The sequence below is a fragment of the Phoenix dactylifera genome, chromosome 3 (assembly GCF_009389715.1).
Source record: "Phoenix dactylifera cultivar Barhee BC4 chromosome 3, palm_55x_up_171113_PBpolish2nd_filt_p, whole genome shotgun sequence".
Classification (NCBI taxonomy): Eukaryota; Viridiplantae; Streptophyta; class Magnoliopsida; order Arecales; family Arecaceae; genus Phoenix; species Phoenix dactylifera.
In genome coordinates this window covers 20,598,024-20,618,053 of record NC_052394.1, presented here as the reverse complement: position 1 = coordinate 20,618,053, position 20,030 = coordinate 20,598,024, and the positions used below count along the sequence as shown (strand labels likewise).

The 20,030-nt window shown below is 35.5% G+C and overlaps 2 protein-coding genes across 2 annotated transcripts; one reads left to right on the top strand and one right to left on the bottom strand.

The window, feature by feature from the left end:
* Window positions 1–1,510: 1,510 nt before the first annotated feature.
* On the bottom strand, window positions 1,511–6,190 carry LOC103697591 (gamma-interferon-responsive lysosomal thiol protein). Its single transcript, XM_008779480.2, has 6 exons — window positions 5,948–6,190; window positions 5,665–5,829; window positions 5,142–5,207; window positions 4,334–4,474; window positions 3,158–3,250; window positions 1,511–2,092 (listed from the first exon to the last, which is right to left on the bottom strand). The coding sequence occupies exons 1-6, from the start codon at window positions 6,188–6,190 to the stop codon at window positions 1,895–1,897; spliced, it is 906 nt and encodes a 301-aa protein (XP_008777702.2). The 3' UTR covers window positions 1,511–1,894.
* Window positions 6,191–10,357: 4,167 nt separating this feature from the next.
* On the top strand, window positions 10,358–18,697 carry LOC103697588 (protein TIC 56, chloroplastic). The gene is made up of 5 exons (XM_008779476.4): window positions 10,358–11,156; window positions 14,451–14,657; window positions 14,922–15,204; window positions 17,306–17,468; window positions 18,171–18,697. The coding sequence occupies exons 1-5, from the start codon at window positions 10,481–10,483 to the stop codon at window positions 18,375–18,377; spliced, it is 1,536 nt and encodes a 511-aa protein (XP_008777698.2). The 5' UTR covers window positions 10,358–10,480; the 3' UTR covers window positions 18,378–18,697.
* Window positions 18,698–20,030: the final 1,333 nt, after the last annotated feature.

Below are 20,030 nucleotides of genomic sequence, written 5' to 3'. Positions count from 1 at the left end.
CATACATTCCTTTTTTAAATTTCATATTTATTTATGTATCCTCATAAAATACTATTTTTTTTACAAATGCTCCTAATATAAGGCTCTTCTAACACCATTAATAAAAACTATATATATTTTAATTAAAAATAAATAACTTTTTAAAATAACTTTTTTTTTTGTTCTCCATCGTCATCGTCTAATAAATGTTTCTTTTTAGACGTCCACCCATTAAGAATATTTTAGTCATTTTAATTTGAAACAATTAATTTTTTTAAGGCGTTAGATGGCGTGGGTATATATATAAAAACAAGAATTAAAAAAATAAAATAGCAAAATAAGTATTTTACGAGGGTATACATGCAAATATCAATTTTAAAAAGATATTCATGCAAAATTTGATATTTAGGAGGATATTTATGGAAAAAAATTCTTTTGTTATTGTTGTTGGTGCGCATGCCACATGGTCTTTCAAGAATTAGACCAATCCTTTCTCGCCACGTTAGATGATTAATTGATTGTTATTGGAGTATAATCCTATTGGCTGCAGTTGGTTCAGGTATAAAGCGGGCAAGAGACCTGAAATAATTTTTCTATCAAAAAGCACTTCAAAAGACGGCGTAACTAAGAACTATAGTCAAAATTGCCTACGATAGTCATAACTATTCCAAAAAAGTTGTCCTAAACTATTTCTTAGCATTAAAGCATCTTTTATACTTACTTTCTACTTTGATGGTAAAACTTATTAATCAAGAATTATTCAAAGAATAAGATTGAACAAAAAATTTCAAACTCATGATATAATGATTCACATAAGCATCATCATTATTATTTTCATTTATCTTAATCTTGAACCAAGCGTAAGTCTTTGAGCACTACCATACAAGTGCGTGGTCATTTAAATGTAGGGTTTAAAGTGCTGATGTGGTTATATACAACCACAAGAGAAGAGAACCAAATTTTTTGCTTGAATGCAGTGCAAAAAGGTAATGCCTCATAACTACAGGCACATACACCAAATGTAGAGTTTCTTGATCTTTATGGGAACTATTAATACAAGATTAACCTTACAAAACCAACTATGTCAAGCAGATTAATTTCCAGCAGTCGGTAGCCTTATATCATTGTCCTCTAGAAATTTGTCCTAGAAGGTCTTGCATATGAAAAGAGTATTTGCTCTCTTAGAAACATGAAACAAGCTCAGGCAGCAAACTTTAATCATTGAAGAGATCGAAATATAGACAAATCGAACTAAGGAAAAATTAAGAATATGAAAATATGCGCAGAGAATGCATCCAACACCCCCCCCCCCCCCCCCCCCCTCCTAAATCAACACACACACACACACACAAAGAAAAACAAAGAATGCATATAATGATGTAAGAGTAAAAACAAAATGGTTAAAAATGTAAAATGATAACCCTAGAAGGCAAACACATAACAGCATTTTTAAGAAGTAAACAAGGTTTTCAAACCAATAGCATAATCTAACAAAAGAAAAAGAAACCAATGCACATGCTCTTTGGAATTCTGCTGCATGAAGGTGGAAAGCCCTTTGTTTTATTTTTGAATGAACATGACACCAAGGTGCCCTAATAGCATTCGCTAGAAGGACACAAAGGTGGAAAGTAGTCGTTACATTTTTTTTCTCCCTCCTTTTAAATAAACATTTTGTAGTTGGTGGTTTAACCATACAGAACTGATACTTCCTATACAGAGAACATCTTTTATAAGAAAGAAGGAAAAAATAGTAATGATGTTTTTACCAATGACATGATTGTCGTGTCTGCAAGATGCTTGACTAGATACCTTGGCATGGCTTGCCAGTCCCTAGAAGACAAATAGCTCTTATTTATTAGATTCGTTTCTGCCACCAGAAGAAGACATGGTAGTGGAAGAACATGTCAATCAAATTCTAGATTAACAATTTTTTTTTCTTCATTTCATGCTTCTTTCTAGTTGCAGATGAGCCGGTCATATCATCAACATGGCACACCTGATCACCGTGGTTGGAGTTTGTCTCCTGGGAAATTGTAAGGGCTTGTCCTTCGCAAGCCTTTGGAGGCTGACCATCATAAGCTTGGCAGATGTATTTTTCAAAGTTCCCATAATTCTGAAATGCAAAGAGTGGAAATTCTTTGTTAGTCCGATAGAATGACTGACAATTCATGGCATACATAATCATCCTAAGCAACAGGAGAATCATTTCAAATAAAACTGACACCAGATACCTAATCCTCTTCACAAAAAAGGTATGCTTTCTCTCAGAATCAAATAGATATTTGAGAGTTTCTTTTAAAAAAATTATATATATATATATATATATATATATATATATATATATATACACTTAAAAATACTATGCTATATAGGAGTCAGTTGACTGACATACGCTGAGCAATAAGAAGGTTCTTATGGTATTGCAGCCAACCTAAAATTTAATTATTTCTTTAAAAAATACTCTGCTATTTAATTAAGCCCATCATTATTGGAGTGAGAAAATAAGAATCATTTTCTCAAGCAAAAGAGGAAAAGAAAAAAGAGATCAGAATCATTAAGAGTTCATCTTCCTGGATTTCGATCAAAGTAATGTAAGTTATGATGAAACTATATTAGTCATGTGCGTAGATTTATTCTGATAGGTTTGGTATAGATATACCAAAACCAGAAATGCTCTAGAAGATAATGAGAAACTGAGTGGGAGGAACGAGAATAAATCACAACTTGGGGATTGGAACACAAGGGTTTCAAATTACGAGGGTTCTGCTGCATATGTTATGGGAAAATCATTCAATATCAAGACCTTTAAGTTAAAACTACAATAGCATTAGCTGATTTCCATCTAAGAAACTCGTATGCAATCGAAGAATCTGTCATGCTTAAAGCAATGAACCAGTATGCCCAGCATTCTGAATTAGACTTGGAAAGAAAATATTTACTTGTAAATTATAATTGAAGCAGTGCTTTTGTACAAACTTCTAGTGGAAGACAAACTACTTTCGCTCTCCAGAGAGTTGAGGCATGGAAAGTTCTATGTGAACGTTCAACCAATCGAACGACAAGTACTGAAATCTCTAGAGGGAAATGACAACATAAACACAGCTCAAAGGCACTGAAAGGGGGGAAAACATATAGGTATTAAAATGTTAAGAGTATCAAGTTCTTCCAGAGAACTGACATCATAAAGTGGCTTCCCATCAACTACCACCCAAGGGACATATGTATGAGGGGGCTGAAGAGAATCTGTTTGTGCTGCATACTGTAGTTCAAGCTGCAAAAACATTCCACACAAACAATTAAGCATATAATTCATCATCTTCTAAAACAATTAAGAAGCATACCATTCATCATTTTCTAAAACAATTTAAGATAACAAAAATGTGAACTTCAGATATATTAGGTGTGCTGTAGAAACAAGTCGTCATGTTGGTCAATGTGTATATTTGTGAGACATACATTTGACTCAATCCACTTCATGTTTTAGAATGTAAAATAGAGATATAAGCACAGCATGTTGGGCAGTTAATGGAATTAAAGTGAAAATTTACAATTGTTATGATAGCCACAATTTTGTCAAAATATGGAGAAGTGAGATGAAACAGAAGAATAATATGGATGTAGCCAATAAAATGAAACGTAGATATGAGGAAATAGAGGAACTTGATATGCCAATCTAAATCCACATCACCTTAGATGGGTAGATTTAATCTATGAGGAGCCTTATTCCAGCCTTTTGCAGTCAGTACATTATAAGAACCAAAATGGATAAAATACAAGAAAATTGCAGGTTAGCTGCAAATAAGATAAGTTCATCACCTGGTAGAAACAGGCTTTTGGCATATTTTGGATACAAGAGCCCCTCATTCTCCCTCCCTTTTTCCTTTTTCTCCCTTCTCTTTTTTAAAGTTAAAAAGAACATAATGGGAGTGCCTATCAATCTTCATTCATTGAGAAATTGAAGAAGGGGAAGACAAGGGTTGTTAGACCATTTTTTATTCTATTTTGTTTAAGCCGAAACTCATATATTCTGTCAATTGAACTATATGGTCCAACAGAGGAATTCTGATAAGAGTTTCTTACGTGATTATCACCTCATGTTCAAAAGAGCTCCGGGAATGGCCGTTATATTGAAAAATCCTTCCCACAATTTAATAAATAAGAAAATGTCATGTTTCTTTATCAATTTTTATAGTTGTTTAACACTAAGTATGTAAATCAAAGTCATTTTTGATAGTTTGTTGACTGATATAAGATATACCTAGTCCGTATTGAATGATAAACTATCACAATTTTTACAACTCGTTAGTATGGAAAAATAAATGATCTAGTTAACTGTATGAAGTATGTAACCAACCTCTTCCCCATATCCACTATTGTAGCAGTCCAAGACAGATGTTGAATCCAAACCAGTTTGTTGGAAACAAGATTTCCACTCGTCGTATCTATGCTCCATGACAAGGTGCTCAATACAGTGAATGAAATCGAAATGTTCTTGCTGCATTATATACAGGAGAAATTCATACAAAATATTGATGTAACTAAAAGACAAATTTTCATTTTTTGCTAGCCAAATAACAAGCTTATAGATATATGAACCATATGTTAATAATATTCATGTTTGTCATAATTCACCACTGCAAAAGAAGATATTTTCGCAGCAGATCAAGATATATTACATGTTCAACAATTAGCACTCTAGAAAACATAGTTTCTGTAAAGTTATAATTAGAATATGACTAACAGATAAACTGCTACTCTGTTAGTTAAGTGACTAATGACACCTGAATAGTTGATGAAAGCACAGATTTGCAGCATGAATTGTTTAAATTCAATGGCTGCTCCATTGAAATGATTATGTTTGCTCAACATAGAAATGACTCTCTTCATGCATTGCCATCTTGGAAATATCCACAAATAATCATTCCTTTTCAAATATTGTGGATTATAGACAGAATGAATGAAAAAATAGCATCTGTGATAAAAAATAAAAGTAATCTGAAGTCAACATAGCAGATATAACATTTAGAGTTTACGTGGTCACATTCTGCACAATTTATATGCTTCTACTTTTATACAACACAAGAACACAATTAAATTTTTGGGATATATTCACAAATCCAAATCTAGAAGGCATCAAAGTGAAGACAGGTATATTTGCCTACCACATCAGGCCATGCACTGATAGCACATGCTTCAACAGTATTCAGTTGGCATTCGCTCGGGCCATGCTGCAAAGTTAAACAAGAAGGGCTAAGTATATACGAAAAGAACAAAAAATGCACGAAACAACATCATTCTCTTGATCAGTGGCAATCATTTAGATTTTCAGCCATCATCAACTAAAGGTAGGCTATATACAAATTGTTGGCAAGCAATCCTGTTTGAAGACATCCAAGCATTGGGTAGTCATTTCGGTTGCAACCATTTTCACACTGGATGGAGATATAAATGCCCTTATGACAATAATTATCTACACACTGTTAAATTTGTATATACTCCCCTATCTTTTGATAGTAGTCAGTGTTCATATGGGAGATGGACAGCATTCACAAGAAGACTTGTCAGGTAATTTAACAACAACGATCTGTAGTCCATTATATCAATAACATCTCAAAACGCATTATATTTTAAGGATTTATATATCTTAAGCCAATGAGCGAAAAAGAAGAGGAAAATGGAGGCAACCTGGCACGTAATGGAGTTGTTGGATCCAACCCCGGCATTGCCGTAGGGGACGAGATCGAGATCGACGATGGATATCAGCCCGTTGTCGAAGATCTTCGAGAGGTTGTTGGTGATGAAATCGGAGCAGTAAGGGCACATTGTCTCGTAATAGAGTGCCAGCGAGACCTTTCGAGACGAAACAGGGGAGAAAAAGAAGCAGAGAAAGGAGAGAAGGAAGAAGAAGACAACCACAACACGACCTGAAGCCATGGAAACAAGAGAGAGAGAGAGAGAGAGAGAGTACCTTTGATATTTTTAGGGGTTTCTGGTTCCAATATTGCCTCCTCTTCACGCCATTGGTGCTCTCGCCACAGTTGGAGTGCAAGATGGGGAGAGAAGGCGGAGTCCTGCTCCTCGAGACTGGGAAAAGTATCTTTCTTTGGTACGTTAAGCCACGGAACAGAATATCAAACGGCCGCGTTTCACAAATCGGATCTAGACCGTTGAAAGAAAATATGGAAGAGGTTGAAGGACGGGCCAGATTCATTTTATGCTACCTTGGTGGGCGGCTACTGTCAGATTAAAAAGTAGCTGCGGAGAAGCGTATGGCTTTGTGTTGCTTTTTTTTTTTCTCTTTCTTACCCCTTCCCTTCCCCGCTTCTTTCCACTTTTTCTAGGCATTTCACTTTGGGTTCAAAGGGCAGCAGCGGCTTTGCCGTTGTCTCTTAGGGCTCGTTTGGTTCGCGGAAAGTATTTTTTCTCATAGGAATATAATTCCTGGAAATCAGATTCCTAAGAAGAGGATACCTAGGAAAGTATTTTTGGTATGTTTGGTTAACCATGGAAAAGTGACAAATTTCCAAAGTGCTTATGTTTGGTTGACCATCCACTTTCCTAGGAAAATTATGTATAATTCCTATTATGCCCTTAATAAAAATTAGTTCTTTAATGCATCTTTAATGCTTTTTTAATGTTGAAGGGTCTTTTTGGGAAAAAATAAAAAAGGAGTGATTCCCACCTCATTAACTTTCCCATGTTTCTCATGGGAAAGACTTTTCCATGAAATGTGGGAATCATATTCCCATGGGAATACAACTTTTCCATCTCTCTCCTTTGAAAACTCCAACCAAACAAGAGGCATTTTATTACTTTCCCGTTGACCACACTTTCCCCCCTCCTTTTCCTGCGAACCAAACGAGCCCTTAAGGTGAAAACGGTGGTGGGGCTGGACCTCCTTTTCTGGCCTAAAAAGACTTACGTGTGATTTTACTTTTTTTAAAATAACCATCTAGAATCATGTCTTCAGCTATACATCTGCATGGATTCTTTATGACCTTCAGTATAGCTAATGATCAAATCATTGATCAGACCGTAATTAAGATCGTCCTTACCTATTGCACAATGTCAACCAATGATATGGCATGGTCAAGATGAATTAGTTAGTTAATCTTAGCATATTAATTTAGTTCACTTTGTTGATGATTGAGATCGTTTGGTCTATGGCTTACCCTCGCCGGACACTTAGGGAGCGAGCTCACGGAGATAATGGATGGTGATGAGTTCTTGCTAAAACATATTTACGTTAGGTTTTTATGCAACAAGAAAGAATATAAGAAATTTAACATTGTAGATAAAATTTAGTTTGCAAATGCTACATGGGACAAGCATTTGATGTGAATGTCAAAATGTATTATATTGGCAACATTATATTGGTAATGCTAACTCACAAATTATCCAATTGAAATCTAATGTCTTCTTGCATCTTGTATGCTAAAACTAATGTTGTCTTTTTTATGCTTGTCTAAATGCATGACCTTAATGGCATATGACATATTTGAAATCATCTTATGATTATGGAGTTGCTTGTTCATTGTGTGGTTTATTGTTCCCAAAAAGAATTCATGGTTGCCATGCTCCTGACATGACCATCATTATAGAAGCACATAGTTTCTAAATAAAGGTATTGGTTGGTAACTATGTTAGAGTTTGTGGTCGGTCGAGGTAAAAACCCTTAACACAATTATCTACATGGTTATAAGTGATTTTGTACATGCATATATTATATACTAATAATTAAGATAAATAATTTGATCTCTGTGTAATATCATCTATATGACCATGGATATTTTATATATATTGACATATGTATCATGTGCCGATAATTTGATGTTGCTTGAATTGTGATGTTACTTATTCTAGTTGGAATATATCAATTTATTCTTAATTTTAGTAATCATAGAAAGTTAATTCAAAGATAATGAACTATACTTAATCATAGTTGTGGCATAATTACATTGGATTTTGTATAACTATAAGAGTGGAAAAAATGAGGGCATCTGGATTGGTCGGCCATGTATGAAATGTGGTATATGTGGTGTGTCAACCATAGACTGAGATATGATATTGTTGGTATTGTTTTTATTTTTTTTTTGCTATATATATACACACATACATTAGATCCATTTAATAGTTATTCAATCAATTACCAAATTGTTGATATACAAGCTTATTATTTTTCCAGCATTATAATGTGTGTGCATGGAGAATTTTTACTAGGTTGCAAAGCTTACACCGCTCCTTCACTTTTTTTTTCTCAAAGTTATAGGATGCTTAGTGCTTGGCTACAGTTTGGGATCCTGGTTAGAGGATGAATAGAAGAAGTCAAATAACTGAAATATATAACTAGAGAACTCTTATTACTTATAAATGATGGATTATTTTATCTTCTTATGAAATGAGGTTGATGTTGTCTACTAATAGCAAGGTTATGATAAATTTATAGACCTTGCATATTCTTTTGGATCTCGCTTTAGAAGACGTGTGGCTATATTATATGGCCGATCCAAATGCTGGGTTCAGAGCGTAACATGCTATTTGTTACACAAACATGTAGCTTTCGTTCCTAATTAGGATTATCTAGGTATTAAGATAGTTCCATGTGACTCATCAAATTTTATATGGTTACATCATCAAAACTCTAAGTTAATTGTCAAGATTTGTCCAGAACACTCACTTTGGGAACATGCAAAGTCACTGTTATTTTTGTCAACCTTTCAAATTCTTTTATATATTTTTTCAATGAAAATATATAGAGATTAGATTGGTGTATCCTTGATGAAGAAAAGGGCAACTATATATAATATCTTTATTTAGTTATTTATTTATTTTGGATCCTCTGATTTTATGGTGCCTCACACTCGACAATTATTATAATTTACAATAATTGTAAATTAAACAACCCAACATATGAATATCAAATTATAAGAAAGAATGACATTAAAATGTTCTAGCATGAATTCTAATAGAAGGAATTTTAATTGAAAAGGCACCGGAAATTCATGCAATGACAGAAAGTGGTATCCTTTATGCATGTTCTTAAAAGTTTTTTAACATGAATTTGATGTTTTAACCTATCATATTTAAAGAATAAAATCAAACAAATATTGTTATATGAAAATCTAATGCATGCAAGAGCAGGTGTTTAGGAATTAGGAAGTATAAAAGAGCCAAAAATAAATAAAAATTCAAAAGAAATGGAATTAAATGGCACTTCAAATTTAAAGATAGTATCAAAATAGGTGACATGTATATATTTTTATTTCTTATTTTTTGGTGGAGGGTGGGCTTGTTATTTATTGTGAGCATATATGCAAAAGATGTAACTATTCGAGAAAAATGCTCAACACCATTGAACCATCATCGACAAGATTATAAAAACATCCTCATTTATTTGTGTACATTTCAGGATGTGTAACAAATATTATGCTACTAAAATTATAGTGAGTTATGCGATCAATATCCCTCCAGAGCAAGTGTACATGTCATTGATATTGTGATATTATCTTAAAATATGCATGATACATCACACACACTCAAATGGATCTCTATTCAGATCCAATCAGTTCTATATTGAACAATGAAATTTTCATATTGACAATCTGAATCATTAGATGTAATCTACTATATCCAAATATATCAAAAATTATATAATTTGGATATCCTAGACTATGCATTAAGTAGTCAAAAAATAGACAATCTAAATAAAATTAATCCAAACATATTTTTTTATCACTTAATCCATAGGAAAGGAATCTCCAAAACAAAATTTTTTAGTAAGTAGTTAAAAAATAATAGATCACATAAAAAAGTTAGGACCATTGGACCTTTTATATCTAATGTAGAATTGACTGTATTTAATTGGAGATCCATACAAATATATCCTAGTCCAGCTCTCTCTATCTCCCCATATATACATATAGTTAATAATGCTTTTTTTTTTTGACAATAATTAGTAAGTGCAGTATATTTTTCTTTTCATATTCTCCCTTAAGAGAAGGATGAAATCTATTCATATTATCATTATTTAGATCCAAATACTTGCAGTTGCAACAATCAAACTCCCAACTCAAGATTTTTTTTAATTTGGCTAGACATATGTATGGTTACTTGGACAAGCCCTATTTCTTTTTTTTCTTTTTTTTTGGTACAGACAAGCCCTATTTCATAATATGATTTCTATTATTACATCGATTTAAAGGAAAACAATTCCATTGCTATCTGCCGACCAAGGAGAGGGCCATCGATCCAACGGCTGAGATGCCGAAACGGCGTACCGTGTCCATGAGGTGGAAATAAGGAGCACCAAATAACGGACTCGACGCCGATACTCTTTTTTCGGTACGATACGCCGATACTCTTTAAACCTTTCCTCATCTTTCTCCTGCTTCGCTCCGTTGTCCCGTCCTATCCATTGTATGCCCATCTCCTTCGAATGCCCTCCTCCCTCCCCGGTCTCCGTTGCCCCGCGCCTCCAAAGAAACCCTAGCCTCTTCCATCCATGGCGTCCATCAACCTCGGCTGGCTTGGCGACTGGTTCCCCCAACCCCCAAAACCCTCGAAACCCTCCAACTTCGCCTTCATCGGCGGCCGAAACCTCTTCTTGCGGAAGCCCAAGAACCCCCAAAACTCTAGCTCCTCAGTCTCCTCCTCCGATGCCTCCGAGGAGCCTCCGGGAAAGTACACCCGGATGCTGGCGCAGTTCTTCTGGGAGTGCGAGCACCGCCCCGACTACCGCCACACGCCCGAGGTCGAGCGGATTCTCGCCGATGACCCCTTCTTCGAGAAGAAGGAAAACCCAACGCCCGAGGAGATCGAGGAGAACGAGAGATGGTGGGACGAGTTCAACAAGAATCCCGTGGTCCAGTTCCTGAGGCGCGCCGAGCTCGTCGCCGACAAGATTAATGAGATGGAGCTCAAGGAGAACGAGCACCCCTACCGGCGGGAGGACCGCGAGCTCTGGAAAAAGCTCCCCCATGTGCCGGGGCTTGATGGCCGGCCAATGCCGAGGAAGTCGATCAAGACGAGGAGGGAGTCTGACAACAAGTTCTGGGACTTTGCGAGGCAGTTCTTTTTTGGGCTTTGGGGGTTCAGGCAGCGGCCTTACCCTCCCGGCCGGCCGATTGATGTGGCCCAGGCAATTGGGTATAAGAGGCTGGAGAAGCGTTATTATGACTGTAAGTCAAAATTTACTGCTTTGAATACCATAGCAATCACAATGGTGTTTTTTTTTTTTTTATTACAGTTTGAATTTTAATTCCTTTCTTTGATTAATGAGTACAGATGTAGTTTAAAAACTCTTGCACTTGACGATTAACTAAAAGAAGTGAAAGTTATTATATTAGTTACTGCAGTCTGCTAGCAGTGCTCTGAGTAGTAGTTATTTTTGGGAATGTCGAATTCAGTGGGGTGTGTCTGGAGGGAGTGAGAGTATAAATGACTGCTGAAAGTTGTTTGTTTCAGAGTTTGATACTGTTGGTTTAAAAGTTAGACAATATTTGGTTGGCTTTGAACTCTATTTGAATTAAATTGTCCTATCTGGAAATGGGAAATGTTAGACATCTGTTCCCTGCTATTTTTCCTTGTGTTCATTTGATGTAATTGTGGTGAAAGTGGATCAGAAGATCCCATCAGGATGGCTGGCTTCATGTGTGCTAAGTGTGTAATGCAAGTTTTAACATAAATTCTTTATCTTCATTATATTAATGATTGTTTGATTAACCTTTTCCTAGATTTCTGCAGTGCTGGATTTTGGTTGCAGTGGAGATTGTTATCAACTTGAGTATAAGAGTGGCACATATCATTATAGTTTTTATTATGTTTTTTGAGGATAGTATGTTTTTTTTTACATTTATTTTATTCTCAATTCAGTTTTGAAATTTCTTTAGCAAAGTATATTTGAAAATAGCTAACTTAAACTGGTTTTGGGAGTTGGATTTTGCAAGTTATTGGCAATGCTGCGCAGGCACAGACGTGAGAATTAAGTCAAACACATCTCTAACTGTCTGACTTGTCAAGAGGGGGAAAAAAAGGAGACATATGGCATAGAAAAAATAATTTTAACTAAAATTATGTATGTAAATATTGCATAAAAGAAAATATTTGAAATATATTATTTGTTAAGGCCTTTCAATATGCATGTTTCTCACCCCAAACTTTCTAGTATGCACAAAGTTTAGAAAAACAATATTTTATAAATTTTTTTAGAATATCTACATTTTTGACCAATCTACAAAGCTAATAGAAGCTCACTTTTGATACTGTCGTAGTGGATGAACTTGGAGGAGTTCAAATCTCAGCTAACTTTATATGCTGCAATTACAAAAATGATAAGTATCCAAGTGTCCAATGCGTATCCAACTTAGACACATATTTGACACAAATTCTAGAAGCTGGACATGAATGTCTAGATACCACAAGTTATCAATCACCAGTGGTTTTAAAATACAATGGAAATTGGGAAGCAATGCTTGTTCTAGGCCATAGTTATTAATTCGAAAAGCTTGCACTATGTGCAAACGTCATTTTGTTATGCAAAATATTTATTACTTTCCATTAGTTAATGACTCAAAGCTAGAAGTTGTTCATGTAGATAACTACCCCATTGATCTCAATCTTTGACTATGATTTGGTGGACAAGCTTTTCCATGCTATGGTGTTCAAGACATTTGTGATGTATGCATTGTGATGAATATTTTGGACTTTTTATGATGGGTAGGTAATTTTATCTGAAAGGAAACATGCTATCATTAAAATGCAGCAGTTTAATAGTCATGCTTGTGGTTTGAAGTGATATTAGCAAATAAGCTGGTACAAATTTTCTTTTAGGATGATCATGCTGACAGTTTTTGTTAAACAATTAATTATACAGTTATAAACTTCCATTTTGCTTGATCATTATTCCCAAGCATGATATGAAGAAATGGTTCGAACTTCATAATTACTTCATATTTCAACTACAACTAGAACAACATCCATGATAATAGATAAATATACTAGATGTGCATGTATATTGATATGTATACTGATGTAGGATACCCTAATGGGTTGACTATATGCTGTCCTAGTGTGAAGCTAGCGCAAACAAGAATAAAAACAAGTTTCAAATTTGAAATCCTGCACTAATTACTGTAAAGGAAGTGAGATCATGGGAATTGGTTGATTGTAATGTGAGATGCATTCTAAAATAATGAACAAGAAAGGGATGGTGCATGAGGTTCCATTTTGTCTCTTAAACCAACCCTGACATGCAACAAGTGTGCCATAAGCTGGAACTAGTTAGAAGGTTAAACTAACGACTTCATCTGTAAGCTGTGCAGGTTCTAAGTAAATGCACAGTAGTTCCAAGAAGTTTACCTATCAGGGAGATACCCACTTCTTTTGAGGCTCTTCCAGGCTCTTTGAACATTCATGTCATTCCTCTAGTGTTGCGTAATTTCATGCAAAAAGCTTAGCAACAAGCTCTATGCTGATGTTCCTCTTGCAGTGGAAATGCAAGTCACACGGAAGGGTCTGGGTGGGTGTTATATGTGTTTGCAGCACAACAATGTACAGCAATATAAACTGCAATAAGGTGTCTATTTGATTTTTGCTGTGGGAGTAATAACAAAGCAAAAGAGTAATAACAAAGCAAGATCTGCTTTTAGCAGTGACTGGGCTTTGCAATTTGAGAGATAGAAGGATTAACAAGTTTAGCTATACTCTATGATTGCTTGTTGCTGCTGTTAGGGACAGAGAAGAGGAGTAAAATCAAAAAGTGGTTAACTTGGCTCAGGGAAAGGTTAGTGGGACCTGATGTGACAGCAGGCTGGACTGGCTGGCTATATATGGTAAACACACAGGAGGCAAAATATCAGAGCCTTTATGTCAGGGAAGTTGTAGCTGGCTAAAAGGTTGGGGGGTCTTAATCATTTAAAATAGTAAAAGAAAAATGAATGGTCACTGAATTGTAAACTATTGAAGTTTGCGGGATTTGGTAGCTGATGTTTTTCTTGTTGTAGTAGTTGCATCTACTGCTTAACAGAACCTATGATTAAAAGCATACACTTGGAAATTACTTCGCCTTTTTTAAAATTCGTATGTTAACAGTTCATCTATGGAATTAGTTTGTGCATGTTCTTTTATCGTAAACCTCTTTTCCCTTGTTCATTTCTGAATTTTACTATTTGAATCGGTGGACTATCCTGTTGGCTAAGAACTGATGGCTGTTTGTTTTTCCATTGTTATCCAATATCACATTTGCTAGTGTGGGCTATATATTTTTTGATTCTCTATAATGGGTAGACAGACTCCTAACAAGAGTCCCCGTATTAAGTTTCTTAATTATGCCTTAATTACTATTCTATGAGCATGGCCTATTATAGTTGTTTCTCTTTTAAAAAATGCTGCATAATTAGGACATATATGCTTCTCTTTGAATTCCGTTACATTCATTTTTCTTCTAACAATCACACCTGAAATGAATTGTTTAGTTATCATGAGAAGTGGACCAAGTGGTGGCTGGTACTACAAGGATCGTCTAGGACGTACAAGAGGACCATGTCAGCTAATAACTCTTAAAACTGCCTGGGCTGGTGGGATAATTGATACACATACATTCATTTGGGGTGATGACATGGATGAGTGGGCACCCATTGGAATGATTTATGGCATGGAGAAAGCAATTGCCACTTGGGAAGGTTTGTTATGATTAAGAATTGTATTATTTGCCTTATATTTTACAGTAAGCATTAAGTGCTCACAAACAGGCTCTGCATCTGTTTAACAGTCAATATATTTTGCTGTAACAAGATGTTATGAGCACATATATAGCCTCACATGAAGAGATTGTTTTAAAATGTATTCAAACTTTAAATTCCTATAACAATAAACAGAGATGTTGACCTGGAGATAATATTCTCCCTTGTTATTTATTTATTTATGTGCTTTAATTTGTTGTTCAGTCAGACTAGGAGCTGCTGCAACAGCTTTTCTACACAAACTTCAGAAAGGCATTCCTCCGTGGACTCCTCTCAAGGGATTTGAGAAGAAGACCTATAAGCAATTACAAGAAGAAGCTATTGAGAGCAAGAGACGCGACATGGCTGTACTTGAAGCCAATGGTGGCATATGGCCTGGTGCGAGAATTCCTAGTCATGCTCTATTTCTTTGGGCAAGTGGCTCTGAACTCACTACAATTTTAGAAAGAGATCACATGCCAAACAAATACATCCCCAAAGAGCTAAGGTCTCACCTGCCACTTTTTTTTCTTTGTTTTGTTCCAGTTACTTAAGATGCCAAACTAGTTCTTGGTATATTAATGTACTAAGGAAATGGAGTCTTGTTGATCAAATAGGTATTGCATATAGCCGTGCATCATGCTCTTTTATATATTTTTCTTATTTTTTTCTTTTATGTGTTGTGCTAGGTTTGAGAAACAAGTTTTGCGGTTTCTCTTAACATGTTATAAAAATTGATGCTTATAGACTGGTACTTTTTTTCTTTTATAAACATGACAGTCCCAAAAGAAACATTATCTTTGTTTCCATCCTCTTACTTATACAGGTAAGGTCTTTTACCTGCCACTGCGTTGTTCTTTTGTTTCAGTTTCTTCACATGCCACATTAATTATTTGTCATTATACTACTGTATCATGGGAATGAAGTCTTGTTAATCAAATAGGTACTACACTTCAGCTAATCATCATGCTTTTCAAAGTTATGTTTTTGAACTTTTCTTTTTACATATGTTGTGTTATATTTAAGCCTATCCAGGGATAAGTATCTCTCTCTCTCTCTCTCAGTGTGCTTTTACTGGGAAATTGATGCTTGGAGGCTGTTTGGTGTTTGTGGACATATTTTATTGAAATTGATGGATAAGTCACAAAGAAAAAAATTGAGAGCTTAAACAAAAGACACTAATTCCATCCTTATTTTATTTTCATTTTTTTCAGTTCAAATTTTGTAAGAGTATTTTGACCTATCAATTTAGTTTGCAGGGTGGTAGGTTCATAGTGCTTATTTGGAATCATGGATAACAAATTGATACTATTACCAGAAACATTGAAGAAACAGTTTGGGAAAAGTAAAGGGATTTATATGGGCTCTGCTGTGTGGTTCCCCAGAAGCCATTTGGCTCCATATTAACATATTAATAGGATAAAGAAATGGAAAGAAGGTTTATCCATATAGAGGAGAGTAATAAGAGACAAACTAGTCAACCCTCTTTCTTATATGGTAGATTGGGGAAGAGCTGAGAAATGAAGAAGAGAGAAGGGAAGCAGAGAGAAGAGAAGAGAGGGATAATCAATATTTTACCAAACAATAAATTCTCCAACCACCAAAGTTTAGAGCTCTACAGAAATCTATATTCAAGTAAAAAACTCTTAACATCTATAAAAGAGTAAGATCTGTGACATAAATATTTATTTAGACTGGAATTAGTGACTAGGTTTAAACTACTCGTGGATGATCATTGACAGCATCAATTGATTTGGCTGGCTAGTTATTGTTCACTTTTGCTACCTTACTGAGATGATCATGGATCAAGGATCTCTATTTTGTGATCCAGCAGGCTAGTTGTTGTTCACTCTCTATCTCAATGAGGATCCTATGAATTCAGCTTTTCTGCTGTATTCTTGTGCTTAATGATTTTGGTGCCTTCTCTAGGAATTTTTGGTTGCACTGTATCATGGCCTTGACCATGATGAGTACCATTTATAGCTGGTTTCGCCTGTACTTGTTTGCCTCTAGGTAAGTTTTGGTTGCATTGTGAACCTCCTGCTCTCTTAAACTATTGGAAAAAGTGGAAGCTCTAAGCTCTATGCGAACTACTTTAGTAAGATTCAGGATGCTTCCTGCTTAAATCTTAAAATTCGGTTATTTCTTTTTTCACTGTATGCATTCTTCATTACCTCTAAGAGTAACTTCAGTGGTTGGTCTTGCATGATTTTGAACTATATCAATATATTTCCTATATGGCATTGACTTCATATCTTTTCCTTTGATACAGATTAATGCTTTTGCTGAAATTAACATAAAAAGTTTTTCATGTGATGTGAATTTACAGCCTGCCATGCTGAACTAATGTCTTGATGGAAATTGGTATTGCTTTTGTTAAGCATACATTTTGTTGTTTACTAAAATCTTCTGTTTGGGAAGAAGGATGAACTGTGAATATGGATGACTTAGATGTAATTGTAGGACGTGTATTCTTTGGGTTCCATGTGTATAATTAATGTTCAACAATTTGCATAATTTTGAGACAGTGTCATATTTCATGAGATTATGATGACACAAGATTGCATTTATGTCATTTAAGATAACTGCAAAATCCGTTCTGTTGGCAGGTACCGTCTTGCAGAAATTATCCCTGGTTTAAGGCCATGGGAGGTTCTAAGCATAGAACAAGCCATGGATCAAATAACATATGATGGGGAATGGTACCGTGAACCTCTTGGTTCTTATACAACAGGTCCTCCATATATCAGGCATTGGAACAATGATGTCAAGGTACCTTCATGATTTCTAGAAGTTATCTGGATACTTTGCCTTTTGTATGCTAGTCAACTAACTTTCTTGTTGACTCTGTTCTGTTCTGTAATTCGCACCTAGTCCTTTTAATCTCTCCTACCATGAAGCACAAGCCTAGATCAGATCAGTATAATTTTATTTTCACAAAACTAGAGTAGCATGTGATTTTAGAACCGAGACAACGAGAATCATGAGAAGGTAATCCGATAAGGGAAATATGCAGGAAATCAAGATCCTCAGGGCCTTCATTTCAAAAGAACACTACATTTTTGTCATATCTTATGAACAGATAGTATTTGTACAAACTTGGCAGCTTGGCAAAGTAATATAGGCTATGAGCCCTGAAGATGTTAGAACTGAGATATGAGAATCATATAGGTAAATTTTAAGGGCAGCGTGCAGGAAATCCAGTTCCATAAGGCTCTGACTTCAAAAGAACGGTTTGTTGTATCATATTTATACTACAAGCAGTAATTTATATGAACTTTAAAAAGTTATGGCTTCTTGACTCAAATGATCCATTCCACAAGCCTTGGATTTACAAACTGCAAACCTTTCCTTGCTTGCTGGCATTTCTTAAATTGCTGTCTGCCAGCAGGCGTGAATCTTCCTGGAAAGAATTTGTCTTCATGCTTTTTAATGGTGAAATCTGTTATGATTATATATTTCTTTCGTATGCAGAGGATGTTTAGAATCTTTTACAAGCTGAGCTACAGAGTGTACAACAAGTTACAGCAGACCATTCCTGGATTTGATAAAGTGATGGAGAAAGTGCATGCTGATTCAGATGCAAGGGATGCACGGCGCAGGGAAAACCGGGCTGCACAGCTAAGGGCTGAGGCTGAGGCTGCCATCTATGGCCAGCGTGCGTCATCTGATCCACAGTAAAGTGGTACATGTGCTGTATTACTCTCTCCTATCAATTCCTCCGTACAGTCCTGGGTAATTGGTTATAACTGAAGACTTGTCTGAAGTTTTAGTGATTACATTCTAATCCTAGCATCAACATTATACAGGAATTCACAGGCAAATTTTGTGCATCAGATATGGATTTATTTATCTTGTTCATATTGAAAAATAATATATTTTCTGTGAACTTTTGAAATTTCGTTAGGCATGCTGTAGTGGGATATGTATTTAGCTGAACAACATTTTCTATACTCCAAAACTTGTTCTATTAGCGGCAATCTCTTGTGGTTGTTTTCTTAGGGGGGCTATTGTTATACATTGTCTTTAAATCCCTCCTAGTCAATTTGAGGCTTTTTTAATCATCTTTTCTGATGCTTCTGAGTCCAAGATTTCATTGTTTGGGCATTTTGGTTGCATAATGTGGCAGATGAGTAGATCTGATTCACAGTGCCTAGATTCTTGGCTCCCCTGAATCTTCATTACCCCCAGACTTATGCTGGTGATTGCAGAGGGTGTCTTCATATTAATAAATATGGTCCATGGAAGCTGAGAAGAGAGAGGAGAGAAATGAAAAGCATTCAAGCACTAGCTTGCTGTGACTTCACTAAATGAAATTGATAATAGATTAAGTTTGAAGTGTGCACATGGCAAAGAAACAAATGTTGTTTCTTCCCAAAAAGATCATTTTGCCACTTGGAGTGTAAATCAATTCATCACTGTGTGCTTGGTAGCTAACTTTAGGCAGCTACCTTCGTGAGGATTTGAAATGTCAAATTCATATTTAACATTGGTGCAGTATGCTGGGAGAGATACAGACTACAGGTACAAGTAATTAGATTTGAATTGAGATCATCAAGATTTTGACTCTGTTCTTATATGGATGTAATCATAGTTGGGAACACCATTTGGCAAAGGTATTAATAAAAACCCTTGCTTGGTGGAATAAGATTGTCCGCATGCATGCTATGATGGGGGAGCCCCCATCAACTGGTGCTATGCTGCTTTTCCTGTTGCGTTTATTTTAGATTCTGTTATGTTTCAAGGAACGATATGTTAGAATGTAGTAGTCCATGTGTTGTAGTATTTCAGTTTCTCACCATAGCAGTGACCACATTCCTTATATGTTTATATTTTATCTTGAGCCACATGGTGATGAATATTGCACATTCCCCATACTTTCTCTTGTTCCTCTTAACTTGAATCAATCATGCTATAACAGAGCCATATTTCTTGGGTGCGCAATCATCTTCAACATTGGCATTGCCGTCCTTGTACTTCACTCCCAATTAAGTAGTGCCTTTGGGATTTGTTGTTGCTCTCCTTTGGTTGCCATTACCAAGGTTCATCTTCATCTTGTCTTGCCTATGTTGGTGCTTATTCACTGTTTTGAGGCCTGGTCTACTTGATCAGACTTCATCCTCTATATGCTACAAATCACCGTCAGTATTGATCACTTTGTAAAAACTCATAGGTACTTTGCTGTTTAAAACTGTCCCTGTAAGAAAATACAACTACTACCCTTCTAGAAAAGAATTGTATCATTTGCTCCACAAATATGGATGGTCCAAGAACAAAGTAGATACTGAAGCCAAACTCAGATTGATGAATTAATGAAAAATAATTATAGTAGTG